The sequence below is a fragment of the Eleutherodactylus coqui genome, chromosome 1 (assembly GCF_035609145.1).
Source record: "Eleutherodactylus coqui strain aEleCoq1 chromosome 1, aEleCoq1.hap1, whole genome shotgun sequence".
NCBI classification, from domain to species: Eukaryota; Metazoa; Chordata; class Amphibia; order Anura; family Eleutherodactylidae; genus Eleutherodactylus; species Eleutherodactylus coqui.
In genome coordinates, this window is record NC_089837.1 from 128,578,530 (window position 1) to 128,598,720 (window position 20,191).

The 20,191-nt window shown below is 43.3% G+C and overlaps 1 protein-coding gene across 2 annotated transcripts in view; it reads left to right on the top strand.

The window, feature by feature from the left end:
• RSRC1 (arginine and serine rich coiled-coil 1) overlaps positions 1 to 20,191 on the top strand; it is a 300,880-nt gene that overhangs the window by 2,192 nt on the left and 278,497 nt on the right. For both annotated transcript variants that reach the window (XM_066600346.1, XM_066600354.1), the window contains exons 2-3: positions 12,082 to 12,270; positions 13,382 to 13,492. In XM_066600346.1, the coding sequence (XP_066456443.1) occupies positions 12,089 to 12,270; positions 13,382 to 13,492 (293 nt within the window). In that variant the 5' untranslated portion in view covers positions 12,082 to 12,088. The remainder of the gene's footprint in view (positions 1 to 12,081; positions 12,271 to 13,381; positions 13,493 to 20,191) is intronic.

Genomic DNA, 20,191 nt, shown 5'->3' on the forward strand with positions numbered 1-20,191 from the left:
TTTGTCCCCAAAGTTTATTTTCAAGAGTTAATGCAATTGAGAGGAAAAAAAATAAAATTTCATAATTTTGCAACTATGTCATTTTAAAGACAAGGAGGATGAAAATGCGGATTTGCACCCAAAATGGATACCGCCGTTGCTCCTGTGTTCAGAAACATACCTATTGTGGCCATAACGTTGTGTCTCAACGGAGCCCAAACCGAAAGGAGCAGCCGGTGGCTTTCAGAGCAGACATTCTGCTTAAAGGTGTTTTAGGCCTCATTGCCCACTTGTAGGGGCCTTGAGCGGCCAAAACTATGGATAACCCCCACAAATGACCTCATTTTGAAAGCTAGACCCCTTAACGAATTCATCTAGGGGTGTACTCCGTATTTGGACCCCACAGTTTTTGAATGAATCTAAGCAAAGCAGAAGGAAAAAATTACTATATCATTTTTTTAAAACACTTTTTTTGTACAGCACACATGAATGAAGACTTGCACCCTAAAGTGGATACTCTTGTTTGTCCCATGTTCAGAAACATACCCATTGTGGCCCTAATCTTATGTCTATATGCACAACGGGGCCCAAACTGAAAGGAGCATTACTCTGTTTTTTAACTTATACGTGATCGCCATTATCCGTTTGATAACGGCGATCATGTTACCGGGCATCACTCACCGAGGCCCTCGATCACTGCTCCAGGTTCACGGCTACCTTTAGTAGCCAGCAGCAAAGAGATTTAAAATTTCCTGGGTCCTCCCTTGCTTTAGCACTTGTGTCCGCCATTTTGGCGCCAGGCACATGCACAGAAGGTAGAGAAAGGTCCATGGAGAAGGATCCCGTCGGGGGACATCACCAGAGGTCAATTTCACCTCCCCTTACAGTTTGGATCTATGACGGGAGGTGAAACTTAAGCTTTTTTTTTTTAACTTTTACGTGATCGCTGTTCATTGATAACGGCGATTATGTGACCAAGGACCGCATACTGCTGCACTGTGAAATCTTCAGGCTTTTGGCTATGTTTGGTAGCAAGGAACAGGGAGAGTTTTAAATTACCCCAGCAATCTGGCTTTGTGCATGCGTCTGCCATTTTGGCGACTGGCATGTGCGAAGAAGCTGTGGTGAAGTCCGTGGATAAATCCAGGGGTTTTAGGTATGTAATTTCATCTACCCTCACGGATATGATTCAAGAGAGGAGGTGAAACTTAAGCTTTTTAAACTTTTTTTTTTTCTGCTTTTACATTTTTTTTTTTTTTTACTTTACATGATCATTGTTTTCCATTGGGTAACCACATACAGCCATTCCCATTCCATTGGATAACAGTGATCGCATGACTGGGGGTCGCGCCCCACGGCCCCCCATGACGGATCCAGGTTGTCGGCTGCGTCCAACAGCAGGGAGCTGTCATGTCCACAGGGCTGTAAAAACACGCTCACCCGGGGGATTAAATCCCACTTAGCTAGGACATAAAAACATTATGGGGTGGTCACTAAGGGGTTAACAAATAGCGTAAATAAGCTGGAATTTGGCCAGTGAGTAGTAACAATTTTATTTTAAAAAAATAGCTAAACAAAAAAAGAATACATATTTGCTATTGTCACAATCAAAGACTTGTGGAATAAAGTTCACTTGCTATTTTTACTGCATGGTAAACAATAGAAAATAAATAATGCAAAGAAAAACAATTAGTGTGGCGAACGTGATATGGGGCTGTGAATCCCGCCCCCATAGCGCACTCCCAATCATGTGAATTCCTCGCGGATGTGAAATGTTTTTATGGTAAAACAGTTTGCATCACTTTGGAGATGCGGCGATCCTCTGCCACAGCTGTCAGACGCAGCAGGGGATCGTGGAGTTTCTCCCATTGTTTTCAAGGGAGAGCATGCATCGTGTGCAACTAACACGTAATGTGGTGCTGCCACCGGCTCTATTGAAAACAATGAGCGCTGTGATGCAAAAGCACGTAGAAAGATAGATCATTCTGCGATTTGTTTCTTGCATTGCATCGTGCTGCCGTGCAGGAAAGCATCACTCGTGTGTGTGTGTGTTTCATACTTGTGCGTCTCGCAACGCGCGAATCTCGTCCAGCTTTTTTTTTTCTTTCTCGCCCGTATAAAGGCAGCCTTACTGCTGTTCCCTTTGGCATGCTACCTCTCCTACAAATATAGTAATAATTAAAAAAAAAATGTATGTACCCCAAGATGGGGTCATTAAAAATATAATTTGTGTCACAAAAGAAAAACCAGCCCTCATACAGCTACAGAAACATAAAAAAAGCTATGGCTTTACAGTACACAGATTAAAAAAAAAGAAAAAAATTGTTTAGTACTTTATGTTCAAAATAAGCCTTTTCTATAGGGGTTTTTCGGGCAGATCCAATTGATGACCTCTCTTCAGGATAGTTGATCGCCGGGATTCAGCTGAACATCCAGCGCACTGCACTGGCAGTAATCGGGGTTGGAGCGGAAAATCTCAGTGGGCGGCTTTGCTCCCATTGAAATCAATGGCAGCAAAGCCACCTATTACAATATCAACTTCAACCCAGTATGGTGCTGAAGTCGCCTCTGAGATCTCCTGCTCTGACCTCCAAAGACTATTTCTGGATTGCACTGACGGCAGGCTTGACAATCAGCTGATTGCTGGGAATCCCGAGCAGCAGATCCCCGATTATAAACTATAACCTAGGATTAGTCATCAATAGTATTTGCCTGGAAAATTACTTTAAGGGCTCTTTCACACAAGCGTATAATGGCCGCCATTTTCACGGCCAGCCGATATATGCTATGATCTCATGCATTGGATTACATGGCCATATTCTCGCTGTGTAAAAGCACCAGCCTGGCCAGCCAATATAGTGCCGGGCGCTTTTACACTGGGCCGAAAAGATAGTCCTGGAACTATCTTTCCGTCCGGAATACGTTGGCCGCTGCATGGGCTCCTTTTGGGAGCCAATGACAGCAGCCAGAGAAGGGAGGTGGGAGGGAGTTTAGCAGCATGACTGCTAAACTTCTTCCCCCTTCTCTCCTTCTCTCTCCTCCCCTCTGGCTATTTGCAATGAGAGGTTAGCTCCGCTCTGTACCACCCCTTCCCATTGCTGGCTGCCGACAAGGAGCGGGGAGTAGCGGGAGTTTTGCTCCACCCCCTACCACTGCAAACAGCCAAAGGGGAGGAGAGAGAAGGTGAGCCAGGAAGGAGGAGCCGGCTAAGCTGTCTCCCCACGCCCAACGGCATTGCGGCCTCGGCGTATATGTGCCGGGGCTGTGCTGGCTGAAAGGGCACACAAATGTTAGATTTGTGCACCCGTTCACGCGTTTTTACAGCGTTGGCAGGCACATGTAAAAACACCTACGGCTGTGTGAAAGAGCCCTAAAGCGGTTTTACGGTTCTTTTAAAATTGCTGCCTATTCTTCATTTAATAAGTCAGTTTAAGCTGTTAAAGCTAGTGTTGTGTGCCATGGGCCAGTATAAACAATGATGGGGGCACAACAGTTGGAGTGCCACAGATGATCTAATATTGATGCCTACCCCATGAACAATTAAAGTGATTCAAAGTGAAAGTTATCAGCTTTATAAGGCGATAACATGTAACTTTGCAATATAATGTTAGAACTTACAAAGCTCCAGAGATATTACTTGTGGTTCCCATTGGTATCCAACGGTTACGACCTGTTTGCTCCACTGGTTTACTGGTCAGGCATGCTCAGTGCCTTCAACATCTGTAATGACGACACAGTTTGTAGATCAGAAAGATAGTTTGTAGAGATGACCGAGCGTACTCGGCCACGCCCCTTTTTCGCCCGAGCGCCGCGATTTTCGAGTACTCGGGCGAAAAGATTCGGGGGGCGCCGTGGGTGAGTGGGGGGTTGCAGCGGGGAGTGGGGGGGGGGAGAGGGAGAGAGAGAGGGCTCCCCCCTGTTCCCCGCTGCTACTCCCGCTCCGCCACGCCTCCCCCCCCCCCCCCCCCCCCCCGTCCCCCGGCGCCCCTCGAATCTTTTCACCCAAGTACGGAAGTACTCGAAAATCGCGGTGCTCGATCGAGGAATTACTCGAAACGAGTAGGTTCGCTCATCTCTAATAGTTTGTGCAGTTGTGAATGCCAGTTACTGATGAGCGCACCATGGGGCATTCTGGAGATGTAGTTTTTGAACTCCTTGTTGGCCATTTTAAATACCAATGTGGAAATATGAAGCAGGATTGGAAGCAGCGGTGGCGCAGGTCGGCAGAAAACGTTCAGTTGGATGATTTACATGGGCTTTGGAAAAATGGCAATAAGTGGAAACGTTAGGGAAATTTTGAAAACTTTGCCCAGTCTCCAGAATACACCTTTAACGACTGCCAATAGGGCATTTTATGGCAGTCGATAATATGCAGCATTTTTATCGTGCAACAGCATAAGGCTAATTTTACACGGAAAAATCGCAGTTTTGTCGCATCTTTATTTCCATGATTTCTGAGCATCAGCGATGTGTTTTTTTTTTTTTTTTTAAAGAATAATCTCGCATCGCTGATGCCCTCATTAAAATTGCGCATTTTTTAAAATGCGAAAATCAATAGGACTTTTTAATGCGTTGCGATGTGTCAAAAAGAAGGCTCTATAGCTAAAAAATTGCACATCACAGAAAGACAGAGCCTGCCCACAGAAATCAAGTTTACATACAGCTCTATCGAAAAGAAAAATGTTTAGCGGCTTGGAATGTGGCGGCTGGAAAGCTTATTGTTAAATTAGTGTTGTACCAAATTTGTATCTATTTTACTAATTTTACACAAGACGTTGATCTGTAAGTTAAAAAGTAACTTTATACTTTTTAAAAACTTTTTTTGATGTATCAGTGCAACATGTCAAACATTTTGATCAGTGAGGGAATGCTGAGACCCCCGTAGATCTCTCAAAGGAAGTATCTGCAGCACTCACCTGAGCACTCTACCCCTGTGGCTGTCATCATTGCCAGGCAGCTGAAAGCGGACGCATAGACTTCTGCAGAAAACTATGAGTCCGTCTTTAGCTGCTGTGAGGAGGAGCCAAAGGAAATGAAGATAACTGAAGGAGCACTGTGCCCGGGTGAGCCCTGCAACCCCTTCAATTGAGTGTGCAGCAGGGTCTAAGCACCCAGAGCCCAATGATCAAAACGTTTAACATGTCGCTCTGATGCATCAAAAGTTGTTTTTTTTAATTGTTTTTTTTAAACAGTGCAGTTACTCATTAAACAACCTGATCTGTGGTCTGAGGCGTCGTAGTAAACTATTGAAGAGATGTATGCAGCTTCTGATGTGTTTCGCTCACAGAGCGCTGCCTACACCAGATGCAGTGACCCTTTTTAGAGGACCATGTATAGAGTCGCAGCCTCTAAATGTAACCGCGCTGCACTCATGTAGTTACAGCAAAGTAATATCTAGAAAATGGTGGAGTTAAAATACACAATATATATTAGTAAGTAGCTGAATTTTTCAATAAAGTTTGCTTACAGTTGCAAGAAAAAGTCATTTATTGAGCACTTTTGAGTAAATATCCACAGGGCGGGGGCAAAAAACCTTTTGCCTTTTATAACTAGAAGATCCCCCTTTACCAGCAATCACTTCCACCAAATATTTCCTGTAGCTGCAAAACATCGAGTAGAAATTTGGACCATTCCTCCCAGCGGCGTTAGTATAGGAACTCTTGCCATGCGGCACAGCCTCGGCATTAGTCTGACATAGCATCCGGCGCTTCCCGTTAGGCAGTGAACGCTACATCACTATGACATAGCCCACACTGACCTGCCGGAAGAAGACTGCAGCCACATAACAGAAGAAGAAGAATCTGGTTGGCTTGCGGTGAGGTGACCCGAGGACAGGAAGAGTCAGGAGAAGATCGGGAAGGAGAAGACGTGGTAAGTAGACTGCATGGAGAGGAATAGGTAAGCATAGTTTTTTTTTTGTTTTTTTTAAATGACAAGACCCCTTTAGGATCAAATTTTCATTTACTTTTGTACCTTGGGTCATTGTGTTGTTACCAACGTTTCTTTAGTTGGAGATGGTAGCCTGCTGCCTTTACTTCTGTAAAGTATTTGCTAAATCTATATTGTTGCGAAGAGAAATCGCAAGGTGTCCAGACCCTGAGGGAGCAAAGCAGAGTCAAACCATGATGAGGTTTTGGTGTCAGTGTGTCAATGTTTGTGTTTCATCTGTCCATAGAAAATTTTCTTGAAAACACTATGCTAGATCTAAGTGGTCGCAAGCAAACTTGAGATGGGCTACAAATAGTGGACACTTGAACTGAGGTTTTTTCAGTTTGTAGAGTCTTCTGTGGATCTTTTGCTGTTACCCTTGGGTTATTTCTCACCACTTTCAGGATTGCCATTGTGCTATTGGAATGACCCTAACAGAATGACCGCCACTCCATAAGAGAGTAGTAACAGTTCTGAATTTTCTCCATTTGTAGATCATTTGTTTAACTGTGGATTAATATAAACCCAGATCAATAGCAATGCTTTTGTAGTCTTTTCCGCTTTCATTCGCCTCTTTAACACATCTTCTAAGGCCTCCTGAAACTTGTCTGCATTGAGGCATGGCGCATACTAACCAATCTTTCTTGAGAACATTTGTCAGTAACCAGGTTTTGTGTGCCTTTGTTTAGTAGTCAAAGCACTTGTAAAACCCACATTCCCAATCTAATCTCCTTATTTTAAAACACTTTTTGCAAATTAGCTCTTAGAGAAGTCATTAACACTATGATTGTTTCCCCAATGTGCTCAATAAAAGACATGAATGATACAACTCACTACTGCCCTTTGTATAAGATTTTACTCTTGCTGGCTATTATTAATGTGGCTGGAAATTGGGTGACTATTGGAACTTGTGAAGTTTCACTTAAGGTCGTCTCTGGGCTTTTTACTATTGATGACATATCCTTAACCCCTTAAGTACATGGCCTATTTTGGCCTTGGGTTGGCTGCACACAAACAGGTCTGATTCTGTATGAGTGGGCCCGCAATGCAATCTGACCCTGCACTCGCGCGTACCTGCCATTAAGTCTCTCCATCTGTACTGCAGATGGTCTTCATGGCTCGCCAGACATGCATGGTACAGATTTTTCAAATTTTTTTCCCCAGCACCATCGCTAGGCAGTGACACATGTACCCAAGACCTATCCGCAATATCATATGTGAATCAGCCACAGGTTGGGCGGCTTCCATTGGCTTCAAAACGTTTTTAAAAAGTTAATGATTCAGCTGCCCTCATGGATCGGATCCATGGGGGCATCTGAGAATACTCACCCCCGTCCGCCACCCTGCTCCCCGCTGTCCTGGTCCCCTGGGCCCCGAAGCCAGCCTTCTGCGCTTGACCGCCAGGCGGCATTACGTCAGCTGCATGTGGAGAAGGCCCGGAGCCATGGGAAATTTAAAATCTCCTGGCTTCCAGTTCCTGTAGGTAGCCGGGAGGCAGGAGATGTCAGTGGGGACTGCGGTGAGCAGTCCCCAATACCCTGATCGCCGTTATTCAGTGGATAACGTCGATCGCGGAAAAGTGAAGAAAAGTTTTTAAAAAGTGAAAGTTTCACCTCCCCTTTATGGATCGGATTCATGAGGGAAGGTGAAAATACTCACCCCCCTTCCTCCATGTCCTCCGACCGCTCTCGGGACCCACCGCTGGCTTCAGCGCATGCTCAGAAGGCTGGTGAGCCCGACATATTCAAAATCTTCCTGCACCCGGCTGTCACAGATAGCCGAGTGCAGGGAGATATGACTGGGGACCGCTGTATGCGGTTCCCAGTCACATGATCACCGTTATCCATCGGCTAACGGTGATCATATAAAGTTTAAAAAAAAAAGTTTAAAAAGTTAAAGTTTCATCTCCCCTTATGGATCGTATCTGTAAGGGGAGATGAAATTACGTACCCAAGTCCCCGGATTTGTCCCCTGATGGGATGTTGATCCGCGGACCTTACCCCAGCACCGGTGCATGCGCCCGTCAGCATGATCCACAAGAAGAAAAAAAGAAACACAGCAGCACTCCAAGGATTCAGCCACACCGCTGGTGCAAGGCACTATGCAATAGCCCAGTTAGGGTCCCGACTCCCTGGGTCCACCGTTGATCAGCAATGTAGAAAGGAAGAACCAGGCAGCATTCATTAAAATCCTCTTCTTTATTGAATAGCCATGAGGAAGCATTGCCCGTCAGCATGATGGCGGACCCATGCGCAAAAGTGAAGGATACTTAAAATCTTCTGGGTACCAAAGGTAGCCAAGAGCCTGGAGATGTCACGGGGGGGAAGGGGGAGAGGGGCAGTAAGCGGTTTCTGGTCATGTGATCGCCGTTATCCAATGCATAATGGCGATCACGTAAAAGTTCTTAAAGTGTAAGTTTCATCTCCCCTCACCTGATGTGATCGGTGAAGGGAGATGAAACATATTCTCGGAGGCTTCCGCGTTTGAATCCAGATGCGATTATCCTCCATGGACCCTTCCGTCTTCTGTATTTATTTACTTCTTTGCATAGAGTCATTCAAAAACTGTGGGATCAAAATACACAGTACACCCCTAGATGAATTCGTTAAGCGGTCTAGTTTTCAAAATGGGGCATTTGTGGGGGTTCTCCATCGTTTTGGTCGCTCAGTGGGTCTACAAGTGGGCAATGGGGCCTGGAATTTATTCAGTTGTGTCCTGAAATCCAACGGGTGTTCCCTCTATTACAGGCCGAGCCATGTGTCCTGTAAGCAGATTAGGGCCACAACGAGTATATTTCTGAACACGGGACAAACGGGATCCATTTTGGGGTGAAAGTCCTCATTTATATGTATGCTGTACAAGAAAAACTGTTTTTAAATTGACACAATTGCCCACAAAAATGAAAATCGTAATTATTTCCTACTGCTTTGCTTAGATTCATTCAAAAACTGTGGGATCAAAATACACAGTACACCCCCAGATTAATTCATTAAAGGGTCTAGTTTTTAAAATGGGGTCATTTGTGGGGGTTCTCCATCATTTTGGCCTCTTACAGGCTCTATAAGTGAGCAATGGGGCCTAAAACACCTTCGAGGAAAATGTCTGTTCTGAAAGCCACCGGCTGTTCTTTTTTATTTTGGGCCCCTTTGTGCATAGAAACATAAAACTAGGGCCACAATGGGTATGTTTCTGAACACGGGACAAACAGGGGGATCCATTTTGGGTTGCAAGTCTTCATTCATATGTGTGCTGTACAAAAAAAGCTGTTTTTAAAGTGACACAATTGCCAAAAAAATGAAATTCGTATTTTTTAAAATTCTGCTTTGCTTTAATTCACTCAAATACTGAGGGATCAAAATACACAGTACACCCCCAGATGAATTTATTAAAGGGTCTAGTTTTTAAAATGGGGTCATTTTGTGGGGGTTCTCCATCGTTTTGGCCGCTCAAGGGCTCTACAAGTGGGCAATGGGGCCTTAATCACCTTCAAGCAAAAGGTTTGTCCTGAAAGCCACCAACGGTTGCTCCTTTCAGTTTGGGCCCCGTTGTGCATCCAAACAGAAGTTTAGGGCCACAATATGTATGTTTCTGAACACAAGAGAAACAGGGGTATGCATTTTGGGATGAAAGTCTTCATTGATATGTGTGCTGTACAAAAACAAATGTTTTTAAAATGACACAATTGCCAAAAAAATGAAAATCGTAATTTTTTTCCTTCTGCTTTGCTTAGATTCATTCAAAAACTGTGGGGTCAAAATAAGCAGTACACCCCTAGATGAATTCGTTAAGGGGTCTAGTTTTCAAAATGGGGTCATTTGTCAGGTTCTATATCGTTTTGGCCGCTCAAGGGCTCTACAAGTGGGCAGTGGGGCCTAAAACACCTTCAAGCAAAATCTCTGTTTTGAAAGGCACTGGTGCTCCTTTTGGTTTGGGCCCGTTTGTGCATATGGACATAATATTAGGGCCACAATGAGTATGTTTCTGAACACGGAACAAACAGGGGTATCTATTTTGGGGTGCAAATCCTCATTTTCATGTGTACTACAGAAAAGAAACTGTCTTTAAAATGACATATATGCAGAAATCTGAAATTTCATTTTTCTCCTCTAATGTGCATTAACTCCTGAAAAAAAACCTGTGCGGTAAAAATACTCCTGACGCCCCTCAGTGAATACATTAAGGGGTGTAGTTTTTAAAATGGGGTAATTTGTGGGGGTATCTATCATTCTGCCGTCTATGAGCCTTTGCAATCTTGCCTTGGTGTAGGAAAACAAAGTGTTCCTCAAAATGTTGATAATCAATGCTCCTAAATGGTTAAAAAAAAAATAGAAAAAAAAAAAAAGAAGAAAGCTTTTCAAATGTGCGTCCAAAATGAAGTAAACAGATGGAAATATGTATCTTATCAAAAATTTTGTACAGTATGTTTGCACGTATTTGATATATTACAATTGAAAATTATGACAATTTTTAAAATTTTTTACCAATTTTGGCGCTTTTAATAACTATGCACAAATTTTTTCTATTTTTGTCTATTTTTACCACCTAAATGAAGTACAACAAAAAACAATGTCAGAATCACTTGGATATGCAAAACCTTTACAGAGATATTCTATGTTAAAGTGACACATGTCAGATTTCCAAAATTTGGTCTGGCCATTAAGGCGCAAACAGGCCTAGGCACTAAGGGGTTAAAATGCTCTGTTATTTGCCTGATTTTATATAAGCAATCATAACTGGGGTCATCGCTGGGTGTGCTCTGTGTATTTTCTTATAATACAGAAATTTCATGACCACTTCAAAACCCGTCCTTGATATCGCCATGGGGGCATTGGGGTGTGGTATAAAATATCCGTGCTCCAGTATGACCTAATGCTCGGCTTCTTTACTAGCCTCATACGTAATACAATGCCCCAAAATTTTGCGATTTCTAAGGAATCCAAGGGGGTCAAAACTGCAATTGGGATTTTGTCGGATGAAATCCTGGGCATATAAATTGGTTTAGGTAACAGCATGCACAATAAAATAAAAAAAAACCCTCAAACTTAAAAGTCTACCCATCTGCGCCCCTCTGTATTAAATTGTATCCCCATGATACCAGTAAAGTTAGGGATCTGGGGTCTTAAATTTTCTTGGGTAATCCACTGAGCATCAGAGGTCCGCATCTTGAGTGACAGTTATTGGACGTCTTCTCTCGTGTGCAGGGGGTTCAGACTTGCTTGATGATGGAGAGGATAATGCTAGAATAGTAGGGTTATCCTCAGTAGCTGAGTCTGATTCAGACAAAATTTGTTGTGTAAGCCTCCTCCACAGTAAACCTCCTGCGGGCCAAACCGTAGATATATAAATTTATTACGCATCTAAAAAACATATTGTGGTGGTTAGAGAGCTCACATTGTAAATAGCGTAAACTTGGGCTGCTGCGCTCTGGTTCATCAGTCAATGCTGACTGACCAATCATAGTGATCGCTGGGGCAGGTCTGCTGTGATTAGTCCACTAGTGGCAAGTAGTGAGAGGCTGCTAACTATGATAGCAGCCATCACTACATTGTTGCCGAGATTGGCATTGGGCTGACACTTAAAACACAGGACATAAGTTTACGTCTTATTGCTCTAAGTACTATACGCTCATGGCATAAATTTACGTCTTGTGGCATTAAGTGGTTTAAATAGGTTGTCAGTAGTTGATCAGCAGGAATTTGCATCTCAGGATGCCTGCCGATAAGCTTTTGATAGGGCTACCTTCAGTTTGGACAGTGTTGGAAGCGGTCAACATTGCTGCAGGCACAGCTGCCATTGAATTCAACAGGAGCCATGTCTGCAGTACCAACCGAATCCACTGTAATATGGACAGCGCTGTTGGCACTGACAGTTTGCCCAACAGTTGATCTTTGGGAAGCCCTGAACACCCCCTTTTAATGATATAAATTCACCCCTTTAATAATCACTGTGTCCATTTTTAACAAAACAAATAAAGGAGACAACAGCCCTATTCATTTGCATTGTGTTAGGTAAATGCCATTATGTTATGTATCAACCAATTGTGTATAGAAAACGCATTTAACTTGTGTGTTTAATCAGATGGAAAAGTTTGGAATGTATATTTGTCTTTACGCACAGATAAACTATTATAGAAGTCACGCTTTCTTTCTCTCCTGATTGCTTTCCTCCGTGTAGTTCCATAATGGGCCGACACTCTTCAGACTCGGAGGAGGATACGAGGACCCGTAAAAAAAAGAAACATCGGAAACGCTCCTCTTCCAGTAGCTCATCAGATGGAAGAATGCGGAGTCGTAAGAAATCAGGAAGGAGATCCAGATCTCGTTCACGGGAAGCATACTCCAGTTCCCACTCTTACGACAAAAGGTCAGTGATTGCTTTAGGATTTAGCAATGTTAACATAAACTACATGGAGTACATAAATAGGCTTTTGTGTCCCTTTTTTATGTTTATGAAGAAATTGATATGGACTAAGATTATGTAAAACAAGCGGGAGCTTATAATTATTACATAATGACGTCCAATCCCCAAATTCTTCAGATAGCTGAACATTTGTGCTATTTATGCAAAATTGAGTCAATATATTGAAATTCCATGACTTTACCTTATGTTTGTGAGACAACTTTTGCTCAGTAAATGTGATACAAGTACTTTATGCAACACTCTGAGCCAAGAGTCAAATGTCTTCCCACTTGAGTTTCCCAACCTCCATGCTGGTAGCATGCAGTCTTCAGCAAGAAACTGCAACTTCAACCTTGTTCACATTGTACTGTGTTTCCCCCCAAAAAAGGACTGCCCTATATTAATTTTTGCCCCAAAAGAGGTGCTAGGTCTTATTTTCGGGGATGTCTTATTATTCTCGATCCAGGTCCCTTCTGCAGCTCTCTGGAGCTCAGACGCATTGAGCCGCGTCATCGATTGGCCAATTCATAAATCCTGCCTTCACAACACGATGGCTGTGATTGGTTCTTCGACCACTTGCTTGGCCAATCAGTGCAGCGCTCAATGAACCAATCACAGTCATCGAATTGGTTAATCGAGCACCGCATCAATTGGCTGAGCAGCGCTCGAGAACCAATCGGAGCCGATTGCTTCCTGGAGGTGGGATTTATAAATCCCGTAACCAGGAAGTAATCTTCTGTGGGCGGCCGAGGACTGCAAGAAGCATATCAGACCTGGACCGAGCCTGCTAAGTAATGTATTCCTTTTTTGTAATGTAATGCAGTTAGGGCTTATTTTTGGGGTGGGGCTTATATTTTAAGCCTCCCAGAAAATCCCGAAAAATCAGGATAGGGCTTATTTTCGGGGGAAACAGGGTATTTGGCCCATACACCACATAATGTAAACATAGCCTGAACACAGTTTAGTGTTTTTTGAAAAGGCCATTGCTTATGCATATTTGCTTAGTTTTTGTTCAGTTAGCTGGAAAAACACCCGAACACTATGTTTTTTGTTTTTTTTTCCTTCATGTTTTTAGGCGCAGGCATCGTTCCAGCAGTGAGTCGTCATACAGTTCAAGAAGGAAACGTAGCTCCAGCAGGTCCCGAGACCGAGTAAAGTCACGTAAACACAGGTCCAGAACATCAAGGTATTCCCATTTCATGTATTTCAAAGTATTATGCAATAAAGTTGGATATGGCACACACTGGATATTAGAAAATTGAATGCCTTTTATAATTATACAGTGGATAGAATTTACTTTCCTTTTAGAGGTTTTACCTCTAAACACATTTTATTACTTCTGCACAGGTGGGGCCCCCACCAATGCTGAGTATGGTTAACCCCAAGTGCCCCATGTTAATGGGGCAGTATGGATGCATGGCCACCACTCCTTTCACTTCCATGGGCTATTTTTTCCACTTTATTCTCTTTTCTTAGCACTCTACATTGTGAAGTTCCTCTATTATTCCTCCTGAAAATGTATGAATCAATAAAACAGACGTCAGGGGGGATGTCACAGATTCTCTTTAAATTAAAGTAGCAGAAACGCGTGCCGCAGCACTCATACACATTTAATATCTGAATAGAATTGCATAACCATTGTTTATACGAACCGCATAAAAATGCACATATTTTGACCAACACATGGGGACCCATCCGTTATGTCTAGGAGAACCTTATTAGATGAATACCTAGCATTAAAAGACACACCTCTTTGGACCAAAAATCCTAATGGATTTAGGGAAAGCAGGATCATAGACTGGTAGAGTTGGTAGGGACCTTCAGGGTCATCGGGTCCAACCCCCTGCTGTGTGCAGGATGTACCTGGCTATATACTCTCAATAAGTCACCTGGGACAGATGGGTGAATGGAGTGCAAACAGTGTAGGCCGCCGCTTCCTCATCAATACAATGAGTACAAAAAAAACCAAAAGTCCACACTTCCAACAAATAAATTAAACGTAAAGGTGCACTTTAGCCATGGCTGTGACGATTACAGTAACAGAAACACGTGGGTGAGGACTCGTACGCATGTTTTGATCAAAACTATGCTTATAAAATCTTGCATTTTTATCCAGCTAGTATAAACAGTTATGTAATTTTATTCAGATATTAAATGTGTATGAGTGCTGAGGAGCGTGTTTGTGTTAGGCCGGTCTCACACGACTGTAAGTGTAAAACGCTGCGTGTATCGTGCAGCGTTTCACCACTGTGGAGCTGGTGTTGAGCCGGTCTATCGCTGTGTAAGGCAGTGATTTTGGACTGCGTATCCCATGCTATCTATCTGGTTTCTTTTTTTGTGTAAATTTCCCGCTTTGCAATGTGTGTGTATAGATGGCGCAGATACGCTTATGTATACGACTCCATTCAAAAGAATGGTGTTCATGTTTGTGTGAGATTTGTGCATCTCGCAACGCACAAATCTCGTCTGATTTTTCTCGCCATGTTAAAGTGGCTTAAGGAGCAGTACCCAGGAACCTCCCACCTTTACAACAAGTCTCATTACAAGCGGTCAGATAGTGTACCAGCTAATTCATAAATCCTCCCTCCACAATGCGAAGACTGTTAATTGGCTGAGCAGCAGTTGAAGAACCAATCAATGCAGCGGTCGATGAATGAATGCGATGGCTGTGATTGGTTCATCGAGCGCTGCATTGATTGGCTGAGAAGCGGTTGAAGAACCAGTCACAGCCATTGCTTCCTGGGGATGGGTTTTATGAATCTTGTAACCAGGAAGTGATGTTGTATGAGTGGCTGAGGATTGTGGGACTTTGGAGCTCCAGTAGGCAGCATGAGGGACCCGGACCGTGCCTGCAAGGTAATGTATTGCTTTTTTTAAATGTAATCTAGCCAGGGTTTTTTTTCGGGGTAGGGTTTATAGTTCAAGCTGCCCCCAAAATCCAGGGTAGGTCTTATTTTTGGGGAAGCACAATAGTAATCCCCTTAGTAGCCGCAGTAGTAATAGTGATCCCCATTGTGGTCACAGCAGTAATAGTGATCCCCATTGTGGTCACAGCAGTAATAGTGATCCCCATTGTGGTCACAGCAGTAATAGTGATCCCCATAGTGGCCACAGCAGTAATAGTGATCCCCATTGTGGTCACAGCAGTAATAGTGATCCCCATAGTGGCCACAGCAGTAATAGTGATCCCCATAGTGGCCACAGCAGTAATAGTGATCCCCATAGTGGCCACAGCAGTAATGGTGATCCCCATAGTGGCCACAGCAGTAATGGTGATCCCCATAGTGGCCACAGCAGTAATGGTGATCCCCATAGTGGCTACAGCAGTAATGGTGATCCCCATAGTGGCCACAGCAGTAATGGTGATCCCCATAGTGGCCACAGCAGTAATGGTGATCCCCATAGTGGCCACAGCAGTAATGGTGATCCCCATAGTGGCCACAGCAGTAATGGTGATCCCCATAGTGGCCACAGCAGTAATGGTGATCCCCATAGTGGCCACAGCAGTAATGGTGATCCCCATAGTGGCCACAGCAGTAATGGTGATCCCCATAGTGGCCACAGCAGTAATGGTGATCCCCATAGTGGCCACAGCAGTAATGGTGATCCCCATAGTGGCCACAGCAGTAATGGTGATCCCCATAGTGGCCACAGCAGTAATGGTGATCCCCATAGTGGCCACAGCAGTAATGGTGATCCCCATAGTGGCCACAGCAGTAATGGTGATCCCCATAGGCATTCCAATCGCCCAGATTGTTGATTCCACCCAGCGGTAGCTGCTGCTAAGAGTCTTTGGCTGCTGACCTCTCCCCTTTTCATCTGCAGTGCGTACAGGACAGCGCATGCAGACACTGTGTAAAGGAGATCAGCGGTCACAGACACTGCACAGTCGCCGATGCTGGACCGGAGCTGGTGGCTGGGGGAGTGGAATGTCTCTGTTAGGTTCTTGCACAGCCCGCTGGCCAAACAAAGTGTGTCTTATAAATCCAACATCCTCTTTCAGGCTACCAACCTGAGGTTGAGAGGGCAGCGAAAACAGTATTGCTTTTAGTCATAGCTAGAAAAACATAGCATATATGTTTATTTTGTATATAATGGTGCATATCCATATGACTAGCTTGTAGTGAAAAAGCTTGCATAATAGTATTCACAGAGGCAGATGAAGTATATAAAACAGGGCCATGCTTACCTTTCTCAATTATAGAGGAGGCAAATACAGCTGTATATATTTCATAAGCATTTCTTACCTGGGTTGCTGGAGAAGATGAACTAAAAAATCCTGCCAACCTGTTTGTTGCATCGCAGCATTTTTTAAACTTTCCGTGAATTCCACGCTATCACTCCGCTCTATATTTGATATTACCTTCAATGTTGCACGGGCAGCCTCAGGGTGCAAAGTATTGGCCGTACCGTTCTCAGATGCCTGAGCGCCATCATGAAGCGCATGAACTGCCGACCTCTTTCCTCCTCCTCATCGCAACTCGGTTAAACGTCAGACAGGCTTCACAGCAGACCAGCCTCTGCTGTCACTGATCCTCCACTCTCCTACAACAGAAACCATGATGCAGCACAACCAAAGCACCAGGGAACAACAAGTAGTAGGTGGGAGTCTTAGAAGTGGAACCTGCAGACATTTATGGCATATACGTTTGTTTCTATAAATGTCTCAGAAAATCTTACCCCTTTGTTTTAGTGCTGCCCCTGGACCAGAAACGTTTGTGCATCTTTGCTATAAAGGTATATTGAAATGTATCCTGCAAAATTACCATAATCTGCAAGAACACTGTAACAAGATGCTTTTTGCAGCAGGACTACAACCTCAAACGTGCTACCAAAAATACAAATGCATGATTTATAAACAGCCATATAAACGGTTTGAAGGCCAGTCTTTAACCCCAAAAAATTCCAACCGCTAACATATAACAACCATACACATCACTTATAAAATAATATCCTTCTGGATGTCGGCTGCCAGTGGCGTTTTATAATAACTGCGAAAGCGGGTAAAACTCCATAGACCTCACAGAGGTCTAGACTGTATTATACTTGACGGAACAGATGAGAAGCGCTCGGACTGTGGTACACCGGTTTAGTTAATGGATGAAGTCACATGACCACATAGCATATGATAGCGATGGACAAGGTTTACTAATGGCAGCACTGTTTGCATCCAAACAGAGATTATATTAGTAAGAGGCTTATTATGTGTTAGAGGTGGCCTTTAAAAGAACAACAAAAAAAAGATCAACCTCTTTAATGTTCTCCAGTAGCCAAATCCACATAAAGGTTCAGTTGAGACATTGTCACTAGACTTGTAAAGAATGGGGAAACAGTGCTGTCTACATGTGCAGAGTTGACACAGATCCATCCAACCAGATGTGCCTCTGTCATGGCACAAAGACACTCTCTACACAAGTGCATCTGTCACATTTGTTCATTAGGCTCATGTTACATTGGCTTAGAAAAAAATGCTGTATTTTGTTTGTGGTTTTGGAGCTTTTTTTTTTTTTTTTTTTTTTGCATCAAAAAACACAGCATCCAGATGTTAGCTGAAGTTTTAATAGAGAATTAAGAAACACACTACAGAACATGAGACATAGGATAGGGTCTGGACGGAGACAGTAGGAGGAGATGAGAGGAGGACAGAAATATTGAAAGTACCCCCTTCTGGTTATTTCCTTTTTCTTTTACATTTATTATGTTTTATTTTTGTTTAATTTGAAACTCACAGATTTATACAAAAATAATGGGAGGATTGAAAATATCGAGTAAACTTTGGCAGGAAAGTGGTACAGGAGGTCAATATGTTTGATATATCATTGTATCTTTCCAAGATGATTTTGTTTCTGTATTATTTTTATTAAGATTATTTCTTTCTCTTTTTTTTGATTTGTAATGGAAAATATTTGTAAAAATTTAAAATAAAAAAGATGTTTGGAAAAAAAAAAAGAAACCCACTACAAACCACACCTTGTTTTCTGGCATTCTTTGCTAGTTTTTGGTGTACAGTTTTTTTTCGGGGGGTGGGGGGTTTCAGCGTGCGTTGAATATGGAATTTTTGGAGGGGAGTTTTTACAAGGTCTCATCAAAGAAAAAGGAAAACCTTGTGTGTATAAAAATAAAACCACCAAAAAAATGCTTCTACGGCCACTCTTACATAGGCACTTGGCAAAATGCCATGAGCAGAATCTGCCATCATTTTCCAATGATTTTACTGGTTTTAGTGCACCCCATCATTATGTGGTGCTGCACAATAGAGCAGACAGCACCACGATTGAGCGCTTGTCTGCGAAGCTCCATTGAAATCAGTGGGAGTCTTATACCACAATTACCGCAGTAAAAAACGGATGTGTGAGAGTGACCTAAAACACATGTACCAGTTGAAAGAAATAAAAAAGGGCTGTTTATTATTAATTTAATCCTACAAATTGACAGTGTAGGAAGGAAGCCTTACTCAGTAATACTGATTTGGGGGCAAGTGGTTTAAAATTGTGCATGATTATATAAATGGTTTAGCTAGCTTTTTTTTAGCTATTGTACACTGAAACTACAGATGTATGGCATCATTGGCTGAATATGCAAGCACACTCGGTAGTAGTTGTGTTTTTTAAACTAACAGTTTCTTTGATCTACTAGTTTAGTCTAGCATGTTGGTTGGATGGTTTGTAAATACAATCTGGCGTACGATCTGCTCTACAACTATTCTCATATCCTAGTGAACTAGGCAACTCCCATGATGCCGTGGTTCAGGGGGCTATACAGCCGACGCTGTGTCCAACTACCGGTTTAAAGGAGATGTCCCGCGCCGAAACGGTTTTTTTTTTTTTTTTAACCCCCCCCCCCCCGTTCGGCGCGAGACAACCCCGATGCAGGGGTTAAAAAAACCACCCGCACAGCGCTTACCTGAATCCCGGCGGTCCGGCGTCTTCATACTCACCTGCTGAAGATGGCCGCCGGGATCTTCTACCTTCGTGGACCGCAGCTCTTCTGTGCGGTCCACTGCCGATTCCAGCCTCCTGATTGGCTGGAATCGGCACGTGACGGGGCGGAGCTACACGGAGCCGCTCTGTGGCACGAGCGGCTCCATAGAAGACTGCTGAAGACCCGGACTGCGCAAGCGCGGCTAATTTGGCCATCGGAGGCCAAAAATTAGTCGGCTCCATGGAGACGAGGACGCTAGCAACGGAGCAGGTAAGTAAAAAACTTTTTATAACTTCTGTATGGCTCATAATTAATGCACAATGTACATTACAAAGTGCATTATTATGGCCATACAGAAGTGTATAGACCCACTTGCTGCCTCGGGACATCTCCTTTAACTCTTCATAGGCATCTTGTAGATGTTCCTGTTTAGATCTTTAACTCCTTCCAATCTACTGTCTGACATAGTCCTTCATTCTGATTGAAGCTTGTACAGCTCCAATCTCAGAAGACGTCCGACACAGTATTCTTACCGTCTATTGCCAGCCACTTCGCTGTCAGAGCCTCTCTGGCGCACATGCACTGGCTTTAACCAGCAGATGACACTGTGGTGTAACAGCAAAAAGAGAGAGCCTTTTAGGAAACCCTGAATCCAAAATTGGATTGGAAAGGGTTAAAGTGTGTTCAGAAGGTGGAATCCAACGTAGATTCCCCCACTTAAACTGCTGCAAAAACCAACAGTTTGAACATGCTTTTACAATTAAAACTATAATTCCTGTCAAAGTTTCTGTTAATTATGGTTGTGAAGGATGGCAATGATTTATCTTCCAGTTACTTTGGTTTTTTTTAATTGTAATGCACATCAGTCTTTCTGAATATTTTTGTTTCTCTTTTGACATTAGAGAGTCTTTTGCAGTTTACTGTTGTACAAAAAAAGGCTATTTCATTTCACCATGATTCACCG